The sequence below is a fragment of the Apteryx rowi genome, unplaced genomic scaffold (assembly GCF_003343035.1).
Source record: "Apteryx rowi isolate R43461 unplaced genomic scaffold, aptRow1 scaffold_13, whole genome shotgun sequence".
Classification (NCBI taxonomy): domain Eukaryota; kingdom Metazoa; phylum Chordata; class Aves; order Apterygiformes; family Apterygidae; genus Apteryx; species Apteryx rowi.
Window position 1 is genome coordinate 3822146 of NW_020447530.1, and position 12425 is coordinate 3834570.

Consider the following 12425-nt stretch of genomic DNA (forward strand, 5'->3'; position numbering starts at 1 on the left):
CTTGCTGGAGTGAATCTCAGGTATAAGTGCATGGACTGATACATGCTCAAATCCCATTATCTCTAATTTTGCCTAAAGTTAAGCCTGCAGTTGACGTTCTTATTCAGTCAGGAACTGGACAAGAAAGCCTTGACTTCACCTTTACCATTTGCAGAGGAAAGCTCCTATACTTTTCCATGATTTTTCCTCTAAACAGAGGGTGCACCCACTCCTAAGCTCCATTTGGAAATGGTGGTAATGTCTCGTTCCTGCCAAGGGGAGGGAAACAGGTGGTCACATCTTTCAAGAAAAATACAGTGTGAGATTAATTGGAGAAATGATAGAGGTGATTTCTTCCCTGGGATTGGCAGTTGCAAACATTTTGCAGCCAGATGCGAGTGTCCACAAGGAAGCTGGGTGAGACAGAATGGGTTTAACACCTTTCACAGTGCTACAGAAAGGCAGTCTGCTCCACGCCACAGCAACTCCATGGGTAGAAGGTGTTTATTTGAGGGCTTTCAACCCAGTTTCCAGCACCCAGATCCAAACCCCACTCCACCTCCAGCCAAGAACTTCTTGTGATAAAGCCTGCCAGCATTCACAAGCAGCATGCAACAGCAGCATCTCTTTTGGCTGCTGTTGGCAACTGGGGACAACAATCAGAGGAAGACTTGAATTTACACCTCTCGCTTTGCAGTAATCCCCTTATGTGTCCCCCTGACCCCAGCATGCACTTTCACAGTTTCAGGGCAGGGTAAAGGGAAACAGAAGGCAAACAGAATTCAGAAAGAGGGAGAGAAAGACAAATAATAATTCTTCACTTCTTCCTGATGGAAAGAGAAGGGCAGAATGTTTTTTTTCTTCCTCACAGCTATCTCTAGAGGATACCATTCTTCTCCCCATATAAGTTTGGTCCTGTTTGCATAGGAAATGCAAAACTTGCATGTGGGATTGGCAGGGCTGGAGGACTGTAAATACCCAGAGTGAGCTCGAACAGCAGGAAGGGAGATGACTTCTCATACCAGGGTTAAATGAGTTGCCTGTGGACAGGCAGTATATCAGTGGCAGAGTCAAGGCTACATCTCTCTTTGGCTGGGTCCTGACCAATCTCCCTTCCGGGCTAAATCATTTGCAGCTGCTTTGGGGCTGATGACAAACACAGACAGCACAGGAGGTTCTCCATAGCAGCAGACTTCAAAATAGCCATGCTGCCAGTTTTACCCCTGCCAGACACCCTGACAAGCCAGGATGCTACTGAGAGAGGTTGGGGGGTAGGTATGTGCTGAGCCACACACGCACACATACACACACACACACACATCCCCCAGCAGCAGCAATCACAGCTGCGAACCCTCCCATTCCCTGGCTAACAGGAGCAGCAAGCCCAGGACCTGTTCTGTCTCACATGGCATCTTGTGGAGAGATGACATTATGAAACCGTTCAGATATGGCAGGCAAAGGAACTCCTGAACCCAGCATGGCAAGTAATACTTCCTTTAGGCAGTGGCTTTCACAAAATGCAGATCAGTTTGAATTCTCACCGAATGAAAACACAAACAACTTACAAAGCCAAGGAATCATCTTCAAAATACATCCCCAGCGTCACATGTCCACTTAAGATGTTTCCTGCCTCCACGAACGCTTCCCTGGCTGTAAAAAACAGATACACAAATAAACAATAGAAAGAGAAGTGTCAGCTTCCTTCTGCAAATCAAATCACCGCATCTGTGTACCTAATGCCCTCCCACAATCAAATCACTGCATCTGCATACCTAATGCCTTGCCATAGCAAACTGCCAGTTGCTAACAAAAAAAGGATTAGTGGCTGATGAGAAATGGATGCATGTCATGGCCACAGGCTATGCAAGGGCAGGGTTGGCAGCAACTGACAGGGCGGGATCAGGAGAAAGTTCCTATTATTAGTGCAGTATTTGCTCACCAGCCACCAGCACTGAGTTTCCAGGATCTGCATGACAGAGACACTGATGGAAAGCAAAATTCCTTTAATGACTTAAAGACTGTAAGCGCTCTTTGAAACAGGAGACCAATTATAAGTCTAAACAGAAAGCTTATAAATCTCAGTGACCTTTTGGAAATGACTGATGATAACTTAACTGGAGTATTGTTAAGTGCCCAGTAGATAAACCAGCCTCTGCCCCGAGTGTCTTTTGGTCTAAGCCAGTGTATGCAATGGAGCTCAGCCAGGTTCTAGATTGGGACAGGCTCCACGGATGATCAGGGAAAGAGGACTGTAAAAGCAGGCCTTGCTGATCCCCACACATTGAAGGCCAGGCAAGGATCTGGCTACTGTCTCTAAATAAAAGAGGGGGAAGAGGAAGCTCAAACTAACAGTCAATGTCAAATCAAGGGGGAATAGGTATAAACTGGCTCTGAACACTTTGTGCCTGAGAAACGGAAGAAAGCGCTAGCATCAGAACAGGCAGGGGCTGGAGCAGGCATCAAACTAGGACAGGGAGGGTCAAAAAGCTAACAAGCTTGAAGACAGTGTGCTCTGACTAGGGAAGAGGGGCAGATGCAAAGACGGGGTAGCACCTCAGCTGTCGCAGTTCAGAGAGCAGGGTCCTAGCACAAATCCACCGCCAGCAGTGGCTGCTAGGCTGTGTCACTGGGCCTACAGAGACAGGGAGCTCAGATAGAGGACAAGGAGAAAAGGAATGGATCGGGGGCAGAGCTGGCTGCAGAGCTGCTTTACGTCCTTATAAAACATCCTCAGTTCTAGGCAACTGGATCCAGGGTAGAGAAAAACTTTGTGAGAGCATGCAAGCATTTTTGGGTGAGCTTGTAAAACACAGGTCTAGCAGCTACAGATCAGAGACCAAAAACACTGCTGCCAAAGCTAGGCTGAAAACAGGGCAGATTTTCAACCCTCCCTCCTCTTTTTTTTAATTGGGCAATTTAAAGCAACAAAAAAGGCTCTTCCAATTTAAAGAGAATGAGAAATCAAGCACTGAGGAGAAGCCAGGTTTCCCCAAGAGTTACAATTTAGATGCAGGCACAATATCTGTTGCTTTTATAACTTCAATAAAATCTCATTCAGATACCATTTAGTGTTCTTCATAACATACAACATCATACCACAATTGGCTAACCAAAGCACTTGAGACCAGTGACTCAGACCTCAGTAAACCGAGGCTGCCTCAAAACTGGTCATTTTTTGGTCCTTTGCCTCTGTTTTTTCAGCTACATTCAAAGCCATATTTTCCATTGTGCTCTCCTGGAACCACAGGGGCTATGAAATACTTTCATATTGCTTTCCTTTCCAAATAGAAGCTTAGATCCTTATAGGAGTGGCTGAGAGTTCAGACATTGTAAGAAGCAACACACATCACAGGGCTCATGACACAGCTTGGCCAGCTCTTCTTGTTGTGAGATAGAGAAAATATCATTGGCTGGGTCTGACACTAGTTTGGGGATTTGCTTGGTCTTTGGTCACTTGATTTTATCAGTCTTGAGACAAAATCAACCCAAAGGACCAGCTGATGAGGAACACTGAGAGCTGTTCACCAGCAAAACCTCTGCAAACATTGTTAGTGGCCCAGCTACCGGAGAAAAAGCAATGGGGATGATTCTGAGCTACCCCTGTGCTACAAGGCACTGAAGGAAAAAGACTGAGGTGGAAAGAGCCAGCTTAAATCCAAACGTTCTCAGGAAAGCACTTTTACAGGCATTTATCTTTAGACACTCACTTGAGATGTAAGCATGTGTTCAAGTGCTATCCTGGAGAGGCACTGGCTACAGGAATTTTCTCCTAAATTAAGACAGCTTTCAGCAGAATCCAGGTGTATTCATTTCATCGGGTTCATCCCAGCTGGGATCTTGCCTCCCTATCACACTCCGCTTTTGATTTTCAGCATTTGAGGGATTATCTGTCACAGACCCAGAGCCACACTGCCCTTTATTTTTCAACACATCACAGCAACAGTCTTAGTTTGGTGCAAGAAAACTCCAAATTCGCACAGTCCCACTACAGATATGAAGCACTTCCAAAGCAGTTATTTAAATATTTCCTAGAATCCAAATCAGTTGCCCCCGAGGACACTGTTTTAATTCCCCAGAGAATTTTGGAAAGGGAATAAAACTGCCAGAATAGGAAGGGTCTACAGCTCCTGCAGAGTTTCCAGAGACAGTTTCCAGAGGATCTGAGCACAACCCCCCATCCACCTAGCATCAGCAAAAAGCATCTCATGAAATCATGTTCTCCAGTAGCACTTGCAGCATATTTGCATGGCTTCTTCCAGCCCAAGATACCAGCCAGCTGGCTGTAAATTAAAATTATGCTGAAAATCTTTACCACACAGGGAATAGTTACATGACCAAATCTACTAGGTGATGTAAGAGACCACACTGGCAGGTAAACACAGTGTAAGGCATACAGCATGGCAAAGAGAGGGGTCTCATAACAAGCAGAAGAGAGCTTATTGTTAACTGCAGACTCACGCAACAAACTCTAATTAAGAGTCTCTTGAAAACAATCTAAAACTGTAGATATCATAGTATGTATTTTGTTTAGTATCACATTGCTCTATACTGGCCTGAAAGAAGGTTTGAACTTACTCAGGCTAAGCTGCAATTGTCCATACTGTTTTCTCTACTTGTGATGTTGCTAAGCATGCCTGATTGCTTCTGCTGAGAGCCAGGAGATGGCTTAGACAACATAATATCTCGGAGTGAGTCAGTAACAATTATACACCATTTCTTCTAACACAAGCCCTACCTGCAGCCAAGGAAGTGCTTGGGCACCGGGTACCAGGGAACAGGAAAAACACGGCCTTGCAGAAAGTCCTTCAAGGACCAAACTCRCTGCCACAGGACACTCTAGAGATCAAGTATATGTTCAAAGAGGGGCCATACAGCTTATAACAGATTATGCCACCAGCATCTATTAGAAACAAAATCAGGGTAAGATTTCTATGATGAGGAAGACCCTGAACTGATGATTAGTAGAGCCAGGGTCCATGTCACCACAGAAAGAAATCCCTCTGAACAAATCCAATTTCTTATGTCTTTTTCCTAAATGTCTGCTGCTGGAGACAAGATATAGGGCATGCTGGCCCTCTGTTCTGTCCCAGTATAAACTTGATCACGGGCTTCTGCATAGATGAACAGTCTTTGCACAGACGAAGTCCCATACACAATCAATGTACAGCAAAAATCAGAAGCAGCCTACCTGTTTCCAAAGTGCTGGGGGACACACAGAAGACAATCAGCTAATGTTTATCACTTAGATCACACTAATGCTGGCAAGTCCTACAATGCTACCAGAGCTTTGTGAAGCACAGGTGAATTTTTAAACAATTATTGCACATTTTAAGGCAGTGTTTTACTTCCAAGTTTGTTTCCAATTTCTGAGTAGCAAAGAAGTTTCTCTCCTATAAGGTCTCCAAGCTTCCAGTGAACTGCTCATTGGTTGTCCTAATAATACGATGTATCTCTTTGTAACAAATTTTAATTACTTTTTTTCTGACAAGCTCTTTTAGCTCAGACCCACTGAAAGGCATCGTAATATAGTTCTGACGTAACTGTTGGAAAAAAACCAAGGCTTTATTTAACTGGACATCCTGTTGCTCTATTTCACTTCACTGGAAATGACAATGACATGATGATGTGCTGGTCCAGGTTAGAGCAGGAATTCTTGCCATGAGAAAATCATTGGAAATTCCGGAGAAGTCTGCAGGCTGAGAAGAGTAGCTGTGCGGTTTCCCCRGTTCAGGTCTGGGTTTGGCGCCAGACAGCTGACTCCTCTTTTCTGTCCTATTTGAGCATCTTGCTGCATGACATTCAGATTTCTTTCAGGTTACACACTTTGAAAGCATCATGTATTTCATCTGCCTTGGCACCTGTGGCTGAGTTACCCTGACTGCAGCTGCCAATCCAGATGGCAGACTGAGTGTGCCCCAAGGGAAGAGGCAATCTAGCTGGCTCCACACAGAGCCAGCTGGAAACCTCCAGGGCTCTTGTTTCCATGGACAATGCAGGTCTGGAAGGAAATTAACTTCTTCTGTGTGGGAAAGAGTTTGAGTTCACAAATCCAGCCAGATCCAGGCTGGATCCTTGCAGAGAATCTGCCTCACAGTCCCCATACTGTCTGAGATCCTATTATATGGGTTAATACAAGCTCTGTTACTCCAGACAGTGGAGTTGACTGTGTGTGGAATACAGGGGAGATTTTGGAGCTCAGCTGTTGAAAATCAGGGAAAAACAGTCTAAGGGTTTTTGAGACCAACAGGTTAGGTTTTCCACTAAATTTAACAGGCTTTGACACAGGCACTCCAGAAGAAGAAACGTGAGCTAGCATTAGCTGACTGTCAACACAACCCAAATGCCGTCTGGTTGGTTCTGGACATGTTATTTTGTTCTTATCTCTGAGCATTCTGGATTCCCTTTTGACCTTCTCATCTGAGAAAGTGGTTTGATTGTATTTAATCAAAGTTTACAGGCACAATAGAGCTTCACAATGGAAAACAGTCTGAAATTTTTATCTTCACAAAGATCAAAATCTCCCTTTTTTACTGCAGTAATTCCTAGGGGTAGCTGGTAACTGAGAGACTGTAGGGTTGGAAAGGTCCTAGCTGTCCACTATGACTTTGACTGAAGCATGATCCCATGTCCCAATTCCACATTGTCTTTAGTCCCTCCCCCCTTTTAACATATGCGATTGTCACACAAAAATTCACTGTAGCTCTCATACCCATTTTCTTGTCTTTCCACAATACACACTGGATCCTGTACCACAGCTACGGCATGCAACAAACTGATATTGGTGTGGCATTCAAATAACTGCCAGCAAACTGTATAGCAAAGAGGGGCAGGGAAAGCAAGACTCTTCCAAGTTTCAGTCACTCTGCCATCCTAGCACTGGCCAGGAATAAACTGGCTGAGATTACAGGGAGAGACAAATTCAGACATGTTCAGATCACTCCTTCCAGCAACTTTGCTTAGTCCTTATAGCTGCTGCCTGTCACTGTGGTGTCTGTGCTCACCTGTTTCAAAGTCCAAAGGTGGATTTCACAGAGTTATTAGCATTTTGCTTCTTATGATGCAAGAACTCTGTATTTTTACATTGTTGCTGCTTTGCTTTTTTTAAAAGATTTCGGACTGTTTGTTGGTTGCAGGAATGGGGGCTCCCATAGTAGTAGTAGGAGGAGTCAACAAAATAACTATCAATCCACTAGTGAAAATGGCTTTTTTAAGAAAGAGCATAATGTGACATCCCCTTTGGGGCAGTTCCAGCTTTGTCAGACTGTCATCTGTTCTGGGAACCCATTCCAGCGATGGACTGAGGGAAGTTATAAATCTTTCTACTTGACATCTGTGAGGCCACCCCTGAAATACTGTGTCCAATTTCAGGACCCAATTCAAGAAGGAAACTGAGGAACTGGAGAGTGTCTGGCAGAGGGCTGCCAGAGTGCTTGGGGGCATGGGGTACATGACCTTCAAGAAAAGGCTGAGGGAGCTGGGCTTGTTCCATCAGGTGAAAAAGAGGCTAAGAGGGGATTTAACAGCAATGTACAACTACTTTGAAGATGAGTTACAAACATGACAGAGCTAAACTCTTCATGCTAAGGGGCAGGAGATATAACAGGAACAACAGGCACAAATTGTGGCTTGGGAAGTTCAGGTTGGACATCTGGGAAAACGTCTTTGCTTGGAGGGTGGGGCAGCCCTGGAACAGGTCACCCAGGGCATTGTTCTTTCCTACTGCTCCAAGCACAACGGCTCTGATCTGTCAGAGTTGTCAGATGCTACCACACTGCGTGTAGTAAACATGCCCACAGCTGCTGGGTGACAGCTGTATATCCTCTGAGCTAGCACACAGACCTTAGCTCACACATCTAAAACCACCCGCCATCTTCTGCTTGCAACAAGAAGGGCTGTACCAGGCAGGCTTTGATGTGAGCAAACATGGTTTGCCGCCTGGAGAACATGAAATACAGAGGAACTTCCAAACACCTGGAATTGTCCCTCTCCCACCAGGAATGAAATGGGAGCATCTAACCCATAACACTAACCTACACTCGTGGCTTTGCTAAATACTCCTAGAACCGAACTGTGGTGATAGGATGAAAGCTCAGATGGAAGCTCTCCTCTTAAATAGCCTTCGGCTTCATCAATCGTGGCCAGCTTCAGAGGGCAGGAAACTTGGCTCCTATAGAAAGGCAAAGAAACAACATGGGCCACCATGTTCTTCACTTTTGGGACAAGGAGACAAAAAGGCAACTTAAATCCTTGTTATGACAACAGCACCCCAATCATATATGACAACTGTTACGACTCATTAGAGACAGAAGCCAGTTGCCTTCTGGGAAGGAAGGGCAATGCTTAGTCACAGCAATGCACTGGGCCTGGTCATGCGGGGGAGAGAACAACCCTAAGCCAGACTGGCTGGTCTGAGATCCTATCTGTACGCAGAAGATAGTTTGACGCCTCTCAGTTAAACTGCAGAGCTCCCTTGGTTTAGAGTAAAGGGTTAGCTCTGCCTCCACTAAAATCAAAGATGGCTTTGCCACCAATATCATGAGGTTACAGCCAGACCAAAGAGCCTTCCTGGACTGAGGCCCACATTAAAAATAACAGGGAAGGAATTCCAGCAAAGAGAGGGACAGTGACAGGAGATGGATGTATTGTCCAAGAATAGATGTTCCCTGACAATAAAAAGCACAGAAAGTTATTAAGCTAATTTCCAAACCAGGTCTAAAACCAGACCTGACATTATTTTTCCAGAAAAGAATTCCATTTCACATTCCTCACATTCCATTCCTACAAAGGCAGTGAAGTATCCAGAACATCATCTAGTGGATGTGCCGATCTTACTTTGTGGGGACTCATTAACAGACACTTACAATATGATGAAACTGGCCAGTTCTTCTGTTCCCAACATGCCGTTGTAGGTCAGCGATCGCCCTCCCTTTTCGTAAATCTTGATGGTAGGAAACTGAGTGATGTTCTCCTTTGTGCAAACTCCAGGCCAGTCCCAGCAGTTTACCTGAGAGAGCAAAACCCCCTGAGTTCCTAGGAAGGAAAACAAAATACATGTAAATAGTATCAGAGAGGCAAAAAACTGGGGATGAAAAGGTTGAATAAGAGATCTTTTGTGAACTTCTTTGGACATTATTGCATATATTTGCATTAATGCTTCCAGAACTCCTATTTGCTTTAGTGAGAGTCCTACAGGGCTGGATCTTAACACACTGCGTGCACATTTCAGCGACCACTGAAAAGTGGCAAGAGCATTCCTAGAGCCAAATGCTGCTTTGTGTGAGCAGGATGTCCAAATCCGGCCCTGAATAAACAGTCCCTTTGGGTCCAGGCTATCTCCCTCTTGAAGCTGTTCATGGATATGCCTTACAGTTTTGAGCATAATAATAACTATTTCCAACTATTTTTATTAAATACCTCGTCAGGTGTGGAAAGATCCGAACAATAGACAACAGAGAGAGCAAACTCAGGGAAGTGGTAGGTTGTGCTTCTCAGAAGGAAATTCTCAGGGACAAAGACATTCACGGCATCTGGCCGGTTGCTCAAAGGGAGACTAATGAAACCCATGAAGCAAATATCCAGGGGCGTAAAAGGCAGTAAGGAAAAGTACTAGAAATACTTTAGGAATAAGGCCAAGACAAAGAAACCATGCGAGCCCTCACTTACAGGAAAGAGGGAAGATAAAGCTTGGCACGGAAGAGGCTGATGTATTCAAGGCATTTTCACTTAAAAAGCTGGCCAGTATTGAAAAATGTCCATTTTCTCTAAAACACAGAACTAAATACACAAAGAGTAGTTAAAGGTCCTGTAGACAAGACAGATGTAATACAAGTCGACAGTCTGATGGCGTTCACCCTACTGTACCTATGGAAGCTGCTCATCTCTGAGCCACTGGCAGCTACCTTTAGGACCTTAAGAAAGAGACTGGAGTCTCACAAGTAAAGACAAGGAAAAGGGAGTACTTGAGAATTATAGGGCAGTCAATCTACCTTTGATTCCTGTTGATTGGGAGAAGTTTTATGTAATTTTTTTTTATGAGCTTCACAAAAGTCATAAACCCAAGGGATTTGTAAGCATTGAAATGAATGAATGTTGGTTACCTGCAGGCTTTCCACACGACCAAGACACAGTGCTGGCACCTCCAGCGTGTCCTTAGCAGCCTTCATTTCATCTGCAGGCTGGGCAAAAACTAGCACATGCTGCTGCTAGTCCACTGCTAAGCATGTGCTAACCATCTGGCAGGTGAGTTGTGACTGGCTTAACTAGCCACTACCTCTTGGTTGCCAAGCTTGCCTAACCTGCCTCTTACCTACTTGCAGGCTTGACCAACGACAGCAGGACTGTGTACAGTCCTCAGGCCATATGCTGTCCATGCCCATTGCAGGAATTTAATATCTCAGAGATCTTTATGCCTTCATTAAATTTGTTTGAACAGGACTCAATAGTTACATGGGAAAGATGGGATAAATGTAGAGACAAGTAAATACATGGAGGCAGATTATTGCAAGGTGTGCTGTCCTTCAGAAACCAGGGTAAGGGGAGCCGATGCGGATTTCTCAAGAATACAGAAGATCAAAGAAACCGAGCCTTCTCCTCAGTCTGTCCCAGGTTTGATTCTGATCACTATTTTGTTAAGGGCCTGGATGATGGAATAAAGAGCAAACATCCAAACTGCAAATGACCCCAAACCCAGAGAGGCAGAAAGCAATTTGAAGGGAAAAGTGTAATAACAGCAGCACTCTGTAATGGGAAACTGGATGTACAGATACCATCAATGCTGAAGAAAAGGGCAAAGCTCATTCTGGGATGAACTCCCAACAGCAGTGTCTGCAAGAACATGGGAGGAAAATGATGCTGCTGAGACCTCTGCAAGGCCTAGCAAACCCTCATGCAGCTTGGGAAAAACGTTTTTGGAAAGATGTAGGCATATGAAAGAAAATCTGGAGGGGGGAGAGGTTTAGAAAACATGTCCACTGAGGAAAGGCCCAAAGAACTGGGTTCTTTTCAATTGGAAATCAACTGGAAAAAGGAGACAACAACATGAAGAGTCTGCTTCAGAGGCGACTGTGGCCACTTTGGCAAGGACAAGAAACAATCCATTTCCAGGTAGTGAGGTTTGGTCAGGAATTACAAGAAGCTTTTGACAGCCAAACTTAACTGCATCCCTTGTTTTAAGTTCTGCTTTGCAGCTCTTTCACATTAGTTCACTGCTGTTCTGCCTTGTGTCAAATGTATGAACAGAAAGAAACAAGTGGCAGCACTGAGCTAAGGGTCTGTAATTCCACTCAGACAGTCAGGAGTTGTCAAAACACTCCAAGAGAGCACAAATGGTTTGTGTCTTTCTCCAGGCTGTGAAATAACATCTTAAATTAAAAGCTTGCCCCTGGATTTATTTTACACCTCTGATCTGGCACGGGTGGTTCTTATCATATATCACCACATAATCTTGTGTCTTGCCCAAATCTGAAAGAAAAATGACATAGAAACAAGGCTCTGATGTCTTGTTAAAACTGAGTTGCAAGGCTGCCCTAAGGCCCTAATATATGAGCCTAAGTATTCCCCCAGGAGCTGTGGATATTACCCCGAGGGTTTATGTACCAAAAGTGACTGTGATCTCCAAGGGAGCCCCAGCTGGCCTGAGGAACACATTGTACAGGATGATCACTGTACCATCCCAGACTGGACCATGTTATTAATTACTGAACAAGCAGCAGTTTCAGGAGTTAAGTAAGTCAGTAACAGACTGTTCAGCCTTGTGGTCACTGCTGAGTTGCTGGATGGGGAAAGAYGTGAAAGAGGAACACAAGATCCTTCTGTGCTATAATTTCAGGAGCTACCAAAACCAGCAACAAAGAGAACTTCTATCCTAGGGGGTCTTACAAACCCAGGACAAGATAAATCACCAAGGCTACAGAGAAAAACGTGGGAGACACACACACACMCCCCCAAAAAAAAAAATCAAGAATCCCTTAAACATCTAATCCTTTGGAGGGCAGGGCTAGTATTAGAAACAGCTCACTTGGAGAGCTGGTTCGAAGGTTACAAGATAGAAGAAAAATAAGTTACATGTGAAATGCTGCAGTTCAAGAAGAGGAATCCAGTACAGAATGGGAAGTGACCACCTGGACAGCATCACTGCAGGAAAAGATCTGAGGAAATTTCATTGACCACAAGCTGTTGATGTGTTACAAATGCTGTGTGTTTGATAAAAGGAAAAGGCATACCATGTTCTGGCAGACCATGGCCCCTCTCAGGATCCCACCCAGCTTTGGGTACGTAAGGAAAATTGGGACTCCTCGGAAAAGGGTTTGACAACCAAACATTTGCCACGTTGCCTTCCCATCATCTCCACAACATGGAACTTCTGACTGAACCCTTATGTCAAGGTACAGACAGTATTTCCAAATTCTTCAGTGTGCTTCAGGATTTCAGTTCTCACCACACTACAG

At 44.6% G+C, this 12425-nt stretch overlaps 1 protein-coding gene across 1 annotated transcript in view; it reads right to left on the bottom strand.

Moving 5' to 3' along the window:
* TXNDC16 (thioredoxin domain containing 16) overlaps window positions 1-12425 on the bottom strand; it is a 52855-nt gene that overhangs the window by 10474 nt on the left and 29956 nt on the right. The window contains exons 13-15 of the mRNA XM_026056206.1: window positions 8841-9009; window positions 8010-8146; window positions 1545-1629 (exon numbers count right to left, since the gene is read on the bottom strand). Coding sequence (XP_025911991.1) covers window positions 1545-1629; window positions 8010-8146; window positions 8841-9009 — 391 coding nt within the window. The remainder of the gene's footprint in view (window positions 1-1544; window positions 1630-8009; window positions 8147-8840; window positions 9010-12425) is intronic.